We start from the raw sequence: 17,318 nt of genomic DNA on the forward strand, positions 1-17,318 counted from the left end.
CTCCACACCAGTCATTGACAACTTTCAAGTTTCAGACTAAATCATGCATCCTGTGCAACTTCATGCAAAATGAACTAAATTTGCATCAATGTTTGCCTAATTTATTTTTACTCCATGTGTGTGTGTTTTGCACAGCATATGAACTTGCCTGATGTTTAATTTCTCATGTTCAGGTTTCTGGGGGGGACACTTTTCTTTAGCTATACGCAGACTCCTAACTCTTCTTAATTTTTCTTTGTGCTGCCATGCCAGATCACATTCACTTGGGTAAGATTTAATGTTTGTGGCTGCTCTGCTTGGCAAAGTTTATTTTCTGGAAATGGGGATGTCATGGTTTTTCCTTCTCTGTTGTCCAAAATTAGAAGCTTATCCTGTTTCAACCAGAACATCTTCATTTTTTTCATTTAATTAAGCTGCGTAGAGACTGCTAGAGACCCTGAAGGAAATCTGAAGGGATTGAAGATGTTGCTTACTGCATTCTTGATTAGATTAGAGACTTGGTTTGACAGAATGAAGCTATTCAAAAGTTGTTTCTCTAGGGAAAACAAGAATTCTATTTACATTTGATATAAAATCTATCAGTTGTCCTCATTTTCCAAAAGATGAATATATGCAAAACACACTCTGTTGACTTCTGTTTGGCTTATAGTGTTCTTTTCCAGAAAGTTGCCTGTATATGGTTAGGCTACCATTGTCTATGGTACATGCATTCATTTTTATGTGTCCTGGGTAGCATTTAATCAAACCAACTTTGCAGTTTTTCATTAGTGCACTAAATATGATACCCAGGAAACACCTAAGCTGAAATTCAAGTTTACTTTTTATATTACATGTGCAATGTTGATGTCACTGGAAAAAATGCTCTCATGCAGGTTTCTTTCATATTACTACTGTAACAAATGTAAATAGCTAATCTTGAGAATTGTTCCTGTATGAAGTCTAGACACCATCAGTTCCAACAGCACAGAGGAAGTAAGACAGGTGGGGAGGAGATGTTTCAGATCAAATGAGCCCTAGTTTTGGTCAGCTGTAGATCTTCTGAGCTGTTCTTTGGAGTGTTTTGGAACCTTTTTAACACTTCCACATCTTATGTAAATAAATGCAATAGGTGACATTGTGCCAGCATATGAGTACAGGTCCAGCCTTGTTATACATGGATTTTTTATACACGGATTTGACTCGACAGGAATGGCCCCTGCAAGTGAGAAGGAATGTGCTGATCCCTGGAGAAGGGGAAAAATGCACCCCTTTAAAATCACAGTTTAAAAAACTGCTTTTTACTGTTTCAGAGACACAGTCATACAAATGATTACAGGTATAACCTAAGTATCCACAGATTTTTCTATCTCAAAGCTGATGAGCAGGGCCCTTTAAATTAAAGGAAAACAGTCCTTTAATAATGCCAGAGAGGGGGCTGACAGTCATTCTCTCTGCAGGCTTCACTCCTCCCTTGCTCCTGAGCATGAGGAAGAAGGCTAAATGGCAGCAATTATCACCTTCTCCATTCTTTCCCCCTCCCTGGGGCTCCTAGTGAAGGGAGGAATTGTTGCCTCCTAGTAAAGCCTAAGCTCCTGGAGAAAGATTGATTGCCTCTGTGTGCATTACAAAAGGTCAGTAAGGCTGTTTTTCAATCACTGGAGCAAAGAGACTTTGTTTTTTAAATTGATTTGCTATAGTGTGTTTTTTGCCATCCCATTTGCCATATGAGTTCTTGAAAAGGAACCCTCACTAATAGTGAGTCTCAACCTGTACTTAAAATTCTGATTTAGAAATTAAGCTAGTATATAGCTAGAGTTTATATGAATGTTGGTCATATTGTAAATTTGTATTAATCGTTGTTTTGTATTTTTTCTCTCCCATTCTTTTGAAATCCAGTTATTCTATTCGCCATTCGATAAGTATGCCTGCTATGAGGTAAAAGAGCCAAAGTCATTATTTGTAATATATGCCAGTGTAAAACTGAAGTGTGTTCCTAACCCTGATGGATAGTTGGACTGAATTCATGAATGCACATTTTCTCTTTTGGAAACAGTGTTTGTGTACATGCACACGAATGTGATACCATTTGTCATCATCTGTTGTTCAGAGCGCAATTCTAACCAAATTTTCAGCACTGGCATAGCAGTGCCAGTGGGGCATACGCATGTGCATCCTGCAGTTGGGGAGCAGTCACAGAGGCCGCCTCAAGGTCAGGCAATGTTTGCTCCCTTACCTCAGAGCTGTGTTGCCCTTACATCGGTGCTGGAAAGTTGGTTAGGCTTGCGCCTTCAGATAACTAACAGTCCAATCCTGAGCTTCCAAGGATGCGGAGCTGCAGCAGCACCAAAAATGGCTGCTGCTGCATCCAATACACTCTAGGACACTTTCTGATTTTGCACATCCTTCTCCCACTCTCCTTTCTGCTGCAGTCTCACCTACAGAAGGTGAGTTTTGGAGACAACTTTGAGACTAGATGATAAAATCCAATCCTTGTGTTAACCAGGTGCAAAACTCTAATATGTAGCCTTTCTGTAATAATTGAAATGGCTAATATGAAACATAATAGTAAAATGTGTGATAATTTAAACTGCACATATCCCACTCCTGCATGTGTGTATCTTTAAAAATCTCTTCTTTGATTAGTGTAATTTGAATTAGGAGAGGCTGGCACAAGCAGGGATGTCAAACTCATTTCATACAGTGGGCCGAATTGCATTCATGATGCCTGCTGAGAGCCGGAAGTGATGTCATTAGGGAGGAAGTGATGTCATTAAGCAGGGCATAACCTGAAATAAGCACTTTTCTCACTTAGGATCTCATTAGCTGCAAATAACAGAAGAAGAAAAATATACAAAGTGGCCTTATATGACTATGTTCTCCTGCTGCTATATGTTGCTTTTTTTTCTATTATCATTGGGTGATTGATCATAAATCTTGATCATATTTCTGGATATGGGAGAGCCCAATTATCATGTGGGTGACACCTTTCAGCAGTGTCACCTCAGCACTGCTCAGCAGCTAAGAGCTTGAGGGCCAGATGGCCACATCCATCCTCCGGGTCATGTTTGACACCCTGAGCTATGGTTTCTGGACAGCATAACTTCATGCTGACAGCCAACCTTCTGTAATTCTGTTCTGGCCATGAAATACAGAAGAAACTGAAGATGTGAACAATTGTTGAAGACCTGACAGTTTTGCATTCTGTTCTACTCTTCTAGAAATTCTCCTACCTTCAAATCCTTTGAAGAAAAGGTGGAGACCACTGTCACAAGCCTTAAGGTATGGATCAGAAATGGAGGGAAGGGGTATGCCTGCAGCAGCTCACTGAAAATGGCACAAGGATGTGGAGCAGTCACCATTTCACCTTGTGATCAGTTATTGCTTGATCCTTCAGTGTTTGTGTGCACGTTAATGCATCTTTAACACTATATCACCATTTATTTTGCTGTGTAAACCACTTTGTGAAGTATTCTTGCTGAAAAGTGGTATAAATTCTTAATGATATAAACTTCCTGTAACTAGGAATGCCCTTTTGCCTTTATTCGATGACTAAAGGTGGGAGAAAATGGGGTTTTGTTTTGTTTTTTTGGTATTTTCCAAAGTTAGAAAAGCAGAAAGCGGTGTAATGTCTTTTTATTCAGAATGTATATTATACTTGCAAATTATAATCACTTTAAAAGTGTACTAGGTCGGTGAGATAGGTAAGATATTGTCAGCAGATGCAACCCCAGTCATTACCCATGCATTCATTAAATAATAAATAAAAACTAAATAAAAGTTTTATTTTTTCACACATTTTGGTTTTTGTTAGTTTGCTTTTACAAAAAATGAGAAGTGCAGAAAGCGGTGTTATGTTTTTATTTTGTCATCACCATTCTCTCCCACCTCTAATCATGATCTTTTAAGATCAGCCAAAATCATCTTCCTAGGTCAGTCATGATAAGCAAGTAATACCTATGATGGCTATGCCACAGTTGTGGGACTCTTCCTCTGGCTATCAAAGGGAAGCGTGTATGTGCATGAAATGTACAGATTAGAAGAGACTAACTTAAATGTAATTAAGTCTGACATTGGATGCTATGATGCAGTCTGCCTAAGAGACTGTCCTTGTTAAATTTTGCCTGCTTAGCACTGGCATTTGTGCCAAACGCAGGGTGGACTTCATGGTCTGCAAATTTACTGTAGCTCTGCGGTTTGAATGCCACATGGCAATCTGCCAGTAATGTAAACCAGGGCAGCTTCATCTACAGTATTCATTTTACCTGGGGCCTAGTATTAACTTTTCTTTTTATGACATGTGCATTCGCCAAGTAGCTTTCCTGTATTCTCTAGTAGACTTTACATTATTAAAATATTAGAAATGCAAAATTAGAAGACTGGCATACAGCAGAAAACACAGATTCAAAAGTGACACTGCACCTGGTTTTAGAAGTTTCCTGAGTCAACCTGTTTTGTAGATTTGAAAATGAGAGATTTATAAGGTTGAGTAAACATACAAAGAACTGATTTTCCAGTAGAAATCCAACCTTGAACAAATTGTTGTTTCATATTAATATTTAATTTTAACCTTGCATCTTACATTTTGTAGACATCAGTAGAGGTAATTCTCAATCGGCACAACTTAAAATCATTTATTGCAAAGAGAACCATTTTAAACAATCAATTTGCGAGTACCTCTTTTTCTTAAGTCACTCAGCCACTGTAATTCTAACCTTGAACTGGTGAAACAAAAGATGACATGGAATTAACTCTCTAAGCAGTGAAGGTCGCTAAGCCCCTGTGGTTATAATGGTCCTAAGCATTTATTTGGCTAAGGGAAGATGACTGAGCAACTCAATTAACAAAATGTGACTGAAGTGGCTGCCCTTGCTCATTTTTTTCCAGACCAAAGTTGGAAGTGCGAGCCATAGTGGAGGAAGTTTCGAAGAAGTTCTTAATTCTGCTGCCCATGCCAGTGCCCAAAGTTCTGTCCCAAGCACTCGACTTCCAGAAGCAGAGGAAGAGCTTCAGTGCTAGATTGGGGAGGTGCAAGTGGCTATTCCATCCCACTGCTTAGGACCAATTTGCACATGTAAGCTCTACTTATTTTCTCCACACAATTGCACATACAGAAGCATTAGTCAAAATTTTCATGATAAAAACCAGCTGGAAAATTGCAGCTGCTATTGTGGAAATGGCCACTAGCTGTCTCTGTACACTATCTGGTTCAATCTGGCATTTCTGTGTATATAGTTGCATGGAGAAAATACCTGAGTTTTACATATCTTTCCCATCCCGCTTTTACAAGACAAGGCTGTATCGCTCAGGCAAATGGCCTCTGCCAGTGTTGTACGATGTGGAGATTTATCCATATATGTATATATGTTTTAAATTGTTCAATAAGCGGTTCAAATAACTGGTTTTGAAATGTTATATTTCTCTTGTTCTTGCTTCAATTTTATTCCCTTCCATGCTACTGGCTTTACTTCAAGATGAGACTGTATTAGACATGCCATTGTGGAAGTCTTCAGCTTCTGCTCTACAGCCTTCATATGATTAACTGAGCTTTGGTGGATTGTTCCCTTTGAATTCAGCTTCCAGTAGCGCAGCAAAAATGCTTGTTTGTTTTTCCACCACTCAAATAGAAAACTTCTGTTTCTTAACTATCAAAAAGTAAACAGTGTAAGACCTAGAGTATGCAGAAATAAGTTAAGCAGCACTTAGCTGCTATCCCTTAGTAAGAAGAACTGGCTTTTTATTTTTATTAAACATTCTATTTATTTTAATGGAGGTGGTGAAGAAAAATGTCCAAAGCTTTCTTGTCAGCTCGTCTCAATCCATTTTTCCAGATAACCAGCTTTACAACTTAGTAAGACAAAAATGGTATACCTTATGAAGAGCACATTTTCTTTGGGTCATGAAGAGAGGTGGGATATTCTGTGGAAGAGGGGGGAATTGCTGCTGGCTTGTTTTGTATTGGAATAAAAAATGTTTCAATAAACTCTTACTTTATCCAATAAAAACTAGATTATTTAAGTTATCTTTTCTTGTAAAACTGCCTCAAGGACAGAGGCAGTCGGCTACAGACATGGTCAGGTTGGCAGGGACCTCAGCTTCCCAAGCCAATGTTAACTTGACCTCTCTGCTGCAAACAAGCTGATCCTGTACACTGCTCCACACTTCAGTAAATTTCTTCTGATGTTTCATGAGGAGGCTTCATCCCTAACTTCAAAATGAGAATAACGTAAACTCTTTGACCTGAAGTGATATCAGTGGGTATAGAAACCTGACACACAGAGCATATCCTGCATGTGCTGCTTTCCCTAAAGACCAGTATTGTTACCTTTCCATGAAAGGGGCTACTCAGCATTTCACCATAAAAGGTCTTTCTGCAACCTATCTCAGTCCCTTCATTTTTTGTTCCTTCTATCCTGTCTTTCTCGCATTTGTTATATGCTCAAAGATACAGTTGAACAAATAGTTTTCTACTATAAAAGGGGGATAGGATACCAATACTGCTCTCTCCCTAACCCCATTGCTGCCCTGTTCCACCCCTTCCTTTCCAGCTCATGTCCTCCATCCACTGACACCAGGTAAGGCCTTGCAGGGTTCTCTGATGGCATGGTCTATATTTCCTTGGCTGTGTGTATAAACTAATTGGCACTAATAGTGAAGTTAAGTGCTCAGGGGCTTTATGAAGCATATTAAGGAGCTAAACATTTTATTACTATGGGCATCCTATCTGCAAAGGCCTATGTATCAATCAGTAGACATTCTTCATGCTTCACCTTGATAACAGCAAAGTGATTGCTAAATGTATTTTTACTGCCGCTATCTACAATGGTAGAAATAAAATTACTTTAGCAGACTAGCTATCAACCAACTCTCAGTTCAGCAGTCCTGTTTATGCACTTAAGTTGCTGTGATTTCAATGGCTGAGATTTAAACACATGCTTAACGCACTGAAATCAATGTGACTTAAAATTGAGCTTGATGTTCATCTTGCGTTTCTGTAGGAGAAGAAGTCCTTTCAATTCGTTTTGGGGGCTTCCTATCTCCTTATTTATGGGAAAAAATTGTAGAGATTTTTTGCTGAAGATCAGTATTCATACAGAAAGATGCAACAATTTCACCACATGCTACAGGAGCCATAAAATGTTTTATTTTAAATACAAATGAAAGCATCTCAAAAGGTCACTCAAGATGGAGGATCACTGTTTGCTGCAGCTATTTTTGTATTCCTTTCTGTGTTTATGGACGATACAAGCTGGACTATTTCTGGATGACTAAATTTTCCTGCGGATCAAGAGATCATAGTCAAAACGCTTTCTCATTTTGCCATATGCAAGAAAATGGTTGTGACATTGCTAACCAAAAATCCCTTGTTAAGCAGTTATCCAATACAATTATGTATCAACTTGTTATCCTTGCTAGTTTTTCTGGTTTAACGTTCTTTGCTAAAACTACGGGGTATGGGCAGGGGGAAGAAGAAATAAATTCTTTATGCTCACTTTAATCTTTGCAGTTCATTCTACAAATTTTAGTAGGGCAATATGACTTGATCAGGTGGGAGCATGAAGCTGTCAGGGCAGAGGTTGGACCAGGCATTGAGGAAACTGTCATGGGGAAGCACTTCAGGTGCCAATGGCATGAGCCAGGATGAACAGTAAAACAAATTCTGCATGCCTAAGGGAGCTTGAGAGAAAAAGCAGTTGACCATGCCAAATAGGCAAGCTATATCATGATTAATATATTTTAATTTTTTGAAATTTGGTGTATACCAACAGTAGACAAAGTAGGAGGGGTATACTATTCAAATCAAAGAGCCTACTAACATAGAAAATCTAGGGATCACTTAAAGTAGTTCTTTGTTTGTGTCTAGCCTTTTGACACACAAGGAGTACCCAGGATCAAACAACGTCATTAGAATAAAATACATTACAGCTTTTGATCCTGGCCTGGGCCACAAATTAGATGCCAAGAACCAAAGCCCTAAGAGATTTTCTAATTTTTCTTTATACGCCAAAGGTTGGTCCACGGAGTCAACTTCTTTGACACTGTATACAACATAAGAATCAAATCAGGTTGAGGAGACAATGGAAACCATGAAGTCACCATCATGGAAATGGCTACCTGCAGTTCCTTGCATATACAGCCTTGCTCACAGAAGCGCTTCGCTGTGTTTCGCTATGAAAGTGTATCCACATAAGGAGGACAGTGTGAACAGATTCAAAAAGGAGAGCACAACTATCATTCAAACACATCATTTCATCTCAGGTTATACGCAATGCTCAATTTATTCCTACTCAAGAGCCATATTTATAGAAGGCCAACCCAAGGAAAGACCGACAAGAATTAGATAACTTAAACTACAGAAAGAAGACTGAAATGGAAAATGTTTATAGGTTTAAAACCAGGGTCTCCAAACCATGGCCCCAGGGGCCAGATGCGGCCCACAGCGAGCCTCTATCTGGCCCATGGCCAGCCTCTTGTCCCCTGAAAGCCTCTGGCCCACTCAGCATGACCAGAGCTCTGCTCTGACTGCATCTGGAGGGTGTTCTGAGGGCTGGAGATGCTGAGTGAATGAGTCCACTCATTCATTTATTCATTCATCTAAGTTTCATCTCTAATTTATTTATTTAAATTTTATATTTAAATTTTTTCTGGCCCTCAGCACTGCGTCAGATATTTCATGCGGCCCTCTGGCCAAAACATTTGGAGACCCCTGGTTTAGAAGAACTTTTTTTAAAAAGGGGGGAACATTCATATCTACTGTGAACAGCTCAAAATGCAACACATTTTAAGTTATAAGATGACCGATTGAGATTGGGTTTGTAAATAGCCATTTGCTTTTTAAAAACTGCCTTTTTCTCATTTATGGCACTATCCTGTGCCATTATGTCATTCTTTTTTCAAAGTCACTAGGGTAATTATTGTGCCATAACTTAACTGAAAGGTGCAAGTGGACTGGTGGTTTAGAAATAATTTGTGTGGGCAAGTAAAATTTGCTTACTAGTTAAGGGACAGTTAAGCCTCCAAACTACAGAAACTGTTCAATAATTTGAACAATTTTAGTCCTTTTAGTATTGGGTGTTCTGCTGGCCTTATATGACTATGTTCTCCTGCTGCTATATGTTGCTTTTTTTCTATTATCATTGGGTGATTGTTTATATACTTTTTTACTTTTAAAACTATATTTTATTTAATGTTTATTATACTGTGACACTGTGTAAATTGCTTTGAGTGCCCACTTGGAAGAAAAGTGGAATATAAATGAAACAAACAAGTTGCTTACTAGGTTCATTGGGCTAAGAAGGAAAGACAACACAGCATCCTCAGAAATGCTTATATTTCAGGGGTAGGGAACCCACTGGCTATCTTCCCAATGGTAGTCTACCATTCTCTTCCAAAACAAGTAGAATAAACGCTTACACTAGTTACAGGGCAAATTTGGTCAGCTTAATTTGCAGAACTCCAGTGTCACAAGCATATTTGCATGTAGTTCATGTTAAGATTGCAACAAGTCAGCAGGATTAATCAGACAATTATGTTCAGGATAACTGCAACACATCAGCTACCTACATTTTGCTTTTGATTCTGTAGTGCAGCATTGGAGGTAAGACCACCACTGGCCAAAACACAAATGGATTGTGCATGAAATTATTTGAGTCTTCAAAATAAATACCAAATGGACATGCCCTTAGTTGAGTCAAAGGGTGTTTGGATTGGTGGAGGCGCTTAGATTGGTTTTTAGGTGTCTGAAAGGGGAATAGGCTACACATTTAAATTCTTAGAATAAAAATGATGTCTTGCCTGCAGTTGAATCATAAAAGTCTTGCAGTCTCCCAGGTTTTTTCTCCAAGTCTTCATACTCAAAGGCTTGAAGTATCATCTCACACTGGTCCAGCTCTTTGACAAATCTTGCTTCTGCAGTGGACTGGTGTTCATATTCCTAAATAGGATGCGCAAAAAGAAAAAAAATTAACCCTTTTATATTGAGAGAGGGAAGGATCAGGTGCCATTATGTATAATATTGTACCAGAGGTATATCCCTTGTCACATGTAATTTGTAGAATGCATATTTGGGCCAAATGCAGAGCCAACATCAGAAGTTGACCAGATCAGGCACTAGCCAAGAAACCACCAGGCAACCCCTAAAGGCCCCGTATTCACCTGGGGCACTGGCAACCCAAAGGAGAACTCTCAAGGAGTCTCCGTTGTGCTGCTTGCCAAGTCTGCTGCAGCTGCTGCTTTCCCCCTCCCACTGCCCAGTAAGCATTCCCACAGCTTATTGAGTGAAGGTGGTGGAGGGGACAGCAACTGCAACATTTTTCCCCCCCTTAGTGGGGCCCCATTCTGGTTGCTTCATCCCAAAGTTTTGGCTCCTCCCTCATCCTGATATGCACGTACCAGACAATTGTGGGAGGGGAAGCAGAGACAGCCAAGGTTTATCCTTCTTTAGCAAGGCCCAGTGTTAAATTTCCAGATGCCCACCCAAAGAAGGAAGGATGGCTGTCTTCCTCGCTTCCACAGTCTGGTAAGCTATGGAGACACCTACTGAGCAGTGAGGGAAAGCAGCAACTTCAACCTACGAACAGAGTTCTCCTTCATGCTTCTCTTGCGGTGTAACGTGAAGAACTGGGGGGGGCAATGAGAGCATGCAAGTATTTAAGAGGGTCCCCCAGGTAGTCTTGTGCCCAAGAGACCTTAAATACCAGTATTGACACCAATAAGTGTCTCACCACATGTAAAAGATTTCCAGCGAAAGATTGTGAAGTCAAGTACAGACATATTAGCACTGCAACCCTTCCATTCTGTATAACTAGGGGAACTGTCTTGTCTATCTAGCAGGTCTATGTTTATAATTCTAACAAAGTTGTATTTGTGGAAATAAACTTGTCCGAAAACACTAACAAAATCAGTTATGTTAATTGCACTTTCATGCTCTATTTTAGAAGTGCGGGGCATATTTACACCACAGACTCAAGGTGGTTTAACATCCTTTTGGGAAGGAATCTTAGAGATTGTTAGAGAAGCTGGGGATCTGGGAACTATCATAAGAACATAAGAACAGCCCCACTGGATCAGGCCATAGGCCCATCTAGTCCAGCTTCCTGCATCTCACAGCGGCCCACCAAATGCCCCAGGGAGCACACCAGATAACAAGAGACCTGCATCCTGGTGCCCTCCCTTGCATCTGACATAGCCCATTTCTAAAATCAGGAGGTTGCACATACACATCATGGCTTGTAACCCATAATGGATTTTTCCTCCAGAAACTTGTCCAATCCCCTTTAAAAGGCATCCAGGCCAGATGCCGTCACCACATCCTGCGGCAAGGAGTTCCACAGACCAACCACATGCTGAGTAAAGTTACTTGCTAATTTACTTACTAATTTACTTACCATACTTAACATACTTAATCATGCAGGAGGTTAAGAGTTTACTTGAATTGTGGTTCAATATTTCATAATATTGCTCTAAAATTGAGTTAAGCCATTTTCTATGTATGGGAGGTTAATGTTGCCCTTCATCATGCTATATGGATCCTCGAGTGGAGTGCCTGATTCATGACACCACACACCTCAATTACCCTAAAGGCGCAAACCGCAAGCAACCAAATGTGCCAATTGAAATGGATTTTTAATGAGAAAGATGAAAAGAGAATGCTCGTACATTCTTAGTGGGTGGAAGTAGGAGTTTGGAAACTGCTCTGGTACAAAGGCAGAAAAGTAGCTAATGGCATGATAAATACAGAGAGGCTCCTGTATAACAGCTAAACTCTTAACCTCCTGCCAGTTCCCAGAAGTAAAAAAAAAATTTACAGAAAAGAAAACTGACATTCATTTCATTTCTAGCATATATATAAGCTGTTGGCTCCTCATTATAACAGCGATATAAGAAACTCTATTTTACTGCACCTTAATTCGATACTCTGGAAGGTTCATATAGCATTTCAGGGATGAGAGAAAGCAGACTGTGATCCTAATTAACCAGAACTCTATCATCCAAGTGGGATGTACATTTCTGTGATGAATGTTCCTTCAGACTACCAGAGGAACTGTATAGCTTTGTGCAACGCAGGGCCCAATCCTATCCAACTTTTCAACACCGATGCAGCCGTGCCAATGGGGTGTGTACTGAATCCTGCATTTTGGGGGAGCAGTCACAAAGGCCTCCTCAAGGTAAAAGAACATCTGCTTCCTTACCTCTGAGCTGTATTTGTGTGTCTTCTTACCTCACAACTTCAAAGTTTGTCTCCTTCCACCATCCCCTCCAAATTTCTCACCTCATTTCATGGTATACCTCAGTCAGTTTTATATCCATGATTTTTCTTTATAATCATACCAAATTATAGTTCATGTTTTCGAGAATAAGTATCTTTAGTGTTTTTATGAAATCCTCCATTGGGCTAAATCTTGTGATAGAAGCCACTAATACTCTCAGCTAGGGTCACAATACCAAAACAAGTTACCAGCCATGTGTAATGGTCTTCCAACTGCTGGGCAACCTTCCTGGATTTTATAGTAACAGGCAAATAGCAAAACCAGGGAAAGCCATCAAGCCTCTGGTGGACTCCCATTCATGGCTGGCAGGCTGCACATGGTTTGCCATCTTACAAATTGTTCTGGCTTGCCTTATACGTAGAGGTATTTGAAATTCTCTTTTTAATTTATAGATTTAATGATTTGAAATAAAAAAGAAAAAGGGAAAAGTGGTGTTACGTGTTTTTATTCCAAGTTCTCACTCCACATTCTCATTTTTACTAATTGTAAACACTTTCAAAGTGTACAAGGTAGGTGATATAGTGTCAGATGATGCAGCCAAAGTAATTTCCACCTGGAAAAGTAATCTATTTTAATTTCTGGAAAATATCTTAAAGACCAAAATGCAGTATTTTATGTTTTCATTTGGATATTTTAAACACAAAATGTGGTGTTTTGTGTTTTTTTTAACACACACCTCTACTTATACCAATATTTCATTTTCTTTGCAAAAGTTCCAAGATCAACCATGGTGAAAACCAATCATAACATATACAGATGAGTGTCACTTAGCGACATTCCGACCAGCAACAGCCCGCATATGTGACAGTCACCACTGGTCCAACACCCCCCTGGCATCCAAAGCCAAGGAGAGTCACTTTTCCAGAGGCTTTTCTGAACCTCGCAGAGGCCCAGATGGGCCATTTCAGTCAAAAAACGTGACTTCTGGTTCCCTGGTAAACCAGAAACGCCTTTTCGCCTGAAACGGACATTCTGAGCCTTGTAGAGGCAGTAGAGGATGTGAGAAAAGCCTTTGGAGGTTTTGCATAATGTCAAGCATCACTTGGCGACAGGCAGCCAGTCCGCATCCCTGTTGCTAAGTGATGCACAACTGCCTATATCTATGAGCAATATTTGAACATCCTTGTAGAAGGGACAAAAATAATATTTAAGAAAATGGTCACAAAGTATAGACACCTTGCCGAGGTCTATGTTTTAGATATGGTATTTGTCTGGAAGGATGCCTACCTGGAACTCCAATATAGGCTGCCTCGAGTTTCATAATGGAAGACAGACAAGGGACAAATGTAACGCAACAATAAATTTTAATGTCTAGAACTTACTTCCCAAAGTTCATAAATTTCTTTTCTCAGATCTTCAGACAGCAATTGGGTCAGATGTTTCATAGCTTCCTGAAAAACAGAACCCTGAACTTTACTCAGTGTTATTCAAATGCTCAAATTGTGTTTCTGGAATTATCTCCTCTCCTTTGACCCATATGTTTTTAACATGGCACACTAATATATTTCTATGAGAATTTAGCTTTCAATCATAACACTGCCAACCTTCCTTTAGATGGAGTGGGCTCCCCCTCACTGGAGATTTTCAAGCAGAGGCTGGATGGTCATCTGTCAGGTATGATGAAGTCTCCTGAGCTGAGCAGCTGCAAAGGGATTACCTCCAAGATATCTTCTACTGTATTCTATGATTCTATGAAATTGGAGTTTTGTCTAGGTGCACTGCTGGACAGTACCATCTCAAAAATGCTATGTTTGCCCTAAAGCTCCCTTCAACAGATAACTGCTATACTGTATAAGAATTCAATACTGCATCATACTTTTTATCTGAACGTAATAAACAAAACAGTGCCCTCTGGTGGCTAGTTTTGCATAGTAACTTTGAGAAGTCCCTAGTTAAAATTTGTTAATTTATCAGGACAACTTCACACAATCAAATTTTGTCTCAAACTGGGCTGTCAGAAAACATAAACACAGTCTTAAGACTGCTCCATACTATTGATATTGCAGTCACGGTATCACATTTTGAGGATCTTCCCAGCAAGACTACTCCTGCTCTTTTCTTTTCAGAAGTTCTGCAGGCTATACAGCTATACGTTTCACCTCTTCGCGCCTGTGTTTCTCCTCTTTAGAAACATTGTCCGCAGGTGCGATATCACCAACAATACACTCGGCCATATCATGAACCAGAGCTAATCGTATACATCTGGAAAAAAAGGACATGTTCAAGGATTAGACTGTGTCTCTAATGCCTACGTCAACTGCATGAAAACTAACAAACTTTGTACTTGAACAATATTTCGTCCAGCAAAACAAGATCTACATAATTATATCCAATTTCTGTTAGAATGCTTTTTATTTCTAGCTGAAGAAGCATTCTGTAGAACTCAAAAGATTACCCATGATTTTGTTGATGATAATAGAAAGTATAAACCATGAAATATCACAGAGACCTGCCCACTTCAGTATTAAACTCGGCAATATAGTTGCTATAGGAAGCTATACAATATTTATGTTAATTCATCCAGAACAAGTTCTATGCCCTGATTCTATTTCACTTCACTGCATGCGCAGAGAAAAATGCATTCTTGAGGTTCCATCTCTGCTCTGTCTTGGGTTATTCATTTTCTTAAATGCAGTTCTAGGTCAATACAATAGGGATTGCAGTCTCTATGGAATACTGGTGGAAAGTAAAACAATAATAAAATAATAAAAATAAACTAGGTATTCAATTACTAAAATAATAGAAATAATAGAAATAATAGAAAGTCAAACAATATGTTTGCACGTTAGAAGTGCTAATCTTTGAAGAAAATACAAGAACACCATGGACACTGCTCTGCAGCAGGATTACACTGAGAATTGTTAACAATGGTGCAGGCCCAGTGTCAGCGCTAGTTATTAACTGGGTGCCATAAACGTGTTTTACAGCACATTTATGGCAGCCAGCACCAGTGCTAGGGTTCAGCGCCAGCTCCAGGCCTCTTTAGGATTGGGCCCTGAGTCACCTTATTTACCCAGGAATCAGCGCAATCAATAACCAACTAAAAACACTTCTGATTTTTCTGTTAATTGCTGATTTAGAAGCCTACAAAGTTCAATCTTGAAAACAAACAAACCCTGAGAAAGTCAGTCATTCATAATCCCACTGAAATAACTAAGATTAGTCAATCAAGGCTAATTTAATTCCTGTGGAGTTCAATGGGACTTTAGTGCAACCACCTTTATCTGGACAGAAACCATAATATACAATTCTCCAAGTGCATTTAGAGGACACAGCTGCCAGCATTTTTTGCATACTTACCTATCTTTATTAAGTGTTTTATCTTCAGTTACCATAGCCATGACTGCCATCCTGTACATATGATCTGAGACACTCTCTGGATTTGCCACTTTTCTGTATACCCAGCCCGTTCGTGGCACTCTCTGCATGAGAGAAAGCTGTCAAAAACTGGCCAGTTTGACTTCTGTTTATCCAGTTCAAGAAAAAAGGTTCTATACTGTAACGCAGTGTTTCTCAAACTGTGGGTCGTGACCCACTAGGTGGGCCATGAGCCAATTGCAGGTGGGTCCCCATTCATGTCAATATTTTATTTTTAATGTATTAGGCTTTATGCCTTGGTATGTTAGACCATAACCATGGTATGTTACTGCATTGGGGAAATGTTACAGATCTGTACTTTCAACAGGCTAATCTGTATATGCTTTTAATAATGATAGTCAATGGGGTTACTTCTGGGTATGTGTCAGTAGGATTGCAGCCTAGGATTGTTAAAAAATTTTCCTGCTTGATGATGTCACTTCTGGTCATGACATCACTTCTGTTGGGTCTAGATTCTCATTCTAAAAAGTGGATCCCAGTACTAAAAGTGTGAGAAACACTGCTGTAATGTATAGCTTTCTCTGCAGTGTTGTCTCTCCCCCATTTAGAATGCTTTCACAAGAGATGCAAGCAATCCCCACTCTCCCCATCATCAAAAACTTCATGTGCTTCACCAGACTTTGAGACTACTAACTCTGAAGACCTCTGCTCCTTGAAAACAGAATTGCTCTCCATTAGCTTTTTGTGAATGTGGACTAAGGATCAGGCCGCTGGATTAGATGGGCCTGATCCAGCAGGGTTTTTCTTATGATAGAGCACAAGATAGCATTCTTATTATGAACTACATATAAATACCAAGAGTGGTATGGCAATAGCAATGGAACTGAACTGTTGTGAGTGTTCCCTACTGGAGGTTTCAAGCAGAGCCTAGGCCAGTGCTTTTCAACCACTGTGCCACAGCACGCTGGTGTGCAGTGAATGGTCTGCAGGTGTGCTGTAGGAGTTTGAGGGAGGGTCATTTGCTACTAGGGCCACTGGGGGATGCGACCCTCCTACATGTTGTACCGTGTTGCTTGCCAATTGTCAAAAAACCAATGATGTGCCTTGACAATTTTAGCATCTTCTCCATGAGATGCAAAAGGTTGAAAATCACTGACCTGGACAGTCACCTGTCAGGGATGCTTCAGCAGCTGTGCTGAGCAGAATGAGATGACCTCCAAGACGCCTTCCTGTGTGTCCATGGCCACAGGAGAATGCCATTCAGCCAACAGGTACACATCCATGCTCCCTGTCTCCACTTTGATCTCAACCCAGGTCTTACACAGCCTGGCTGGAGCTGCCACTGAACCTTTTGCTGCTATCATCACTCCCTCTTGCAACAGCTTCCTTCTCCAATATGCCAGCGGGCACAGCAGTCTTCCTGCCAGCTAGGTGGGGAATCAGGTGCACCTAGAGAAGGTGCAGTACCGTGCTCAGTAGTATGTGCCTCCCTAGCAGGTCTGGCCAGGCATTGCTCAGAAGAGGGTCTTGCTTTCTACGACTGTCCAGGGGCTTTTCCCACCCTCCAGCTCCCCCTATTCCCAAGAGCAGCAGCAGCAGCACCTCCTCACCCTGCCCTGCCCTGGCCTGGCTTCCACTCACCTTCAGCTGCCCCACCAGCCTCATGAACTGCAGCAAGCTGCCCATGGCGATTGCAGCCGCAGGATGAATGAGGCAGCCCCGCGTACCAGCCTCCTGCAGGCGGAAACGGCATCA

The 17,318-nt window shown here is 40.4% G+C and overlaps 2 protein-coding genes across 2 annotated transcripts in view; one reads left to right on the forward strand and one right to left on the reverse strand.

The window, feature by feature from the left end:
• The window catches only part of TPD52L1 (TPD52 like 1), a 42,508-nt gene extending 36,594 nt beyond the window's left edge, over positions 1–5,914 (forward strand). The window contains exons 5-8 of the mRNA XM_066614160.1: positions 253–267; positions 1,876–1,914; positions 3,198–3,258; positions 4,864–5,914. Coding sequence (XP_066470257.1) covers positions 253–267; positions 1,876–1,914; positions 3,198–3,258; positions 4,864–4,995 — 247 coding nt within the window. The 3' untranslated portion in view covers positions 4,996–5,914. The remainder of the gene's footprint in view (positions 1–252; positions 268–1,875; positions 1,915–3,197; positions 3,259–4,863) is intronic.
• A 1,184-nt stretch (positions 5,915–7,098) lies between these two features.
• HDDC2 (HD domain containing 2) lies at positions 7,099–17,318 on the reverse strand. Its single transcript, XM_066614173.1, has 6 exons — positions 17,205–17,318; positions 15,546–15,667; positions 14,345–14,447; positions 13,568–13,636; positions 9,772–9,910; positions 7,099–7,254 (listed from the first exon to the last, which is right to left on the reverse strand). The coding sequence occupies exons 1-6, from the start codon at positions 17,247–17,249 to the stop codon at positions 7,157–7,159; spliced, it is 576 nt and encodes a 191-aa protein (XP_066470270.1). The 5' UTR covers positions 17,250–17,318; the 3' UTR covers positions 7,099–7,156.

The sequence above is a fragment of the Tiliqua scincoides genome, chromosome 1, assembly GCF_035046505.1.
Source record: "Tiliqua scincoides isolate rTilSci1 chromosome 1, rTilSci1.hap2, whole genome shotgun sequence".
Classification (NCBI taxonomy): domain Eukaryota; kingdom Metazoa; phylum Chordata; class Lepidosauria; order Squamata; family Scincidae; genus Tiliqua; species Tiliqua scincoides.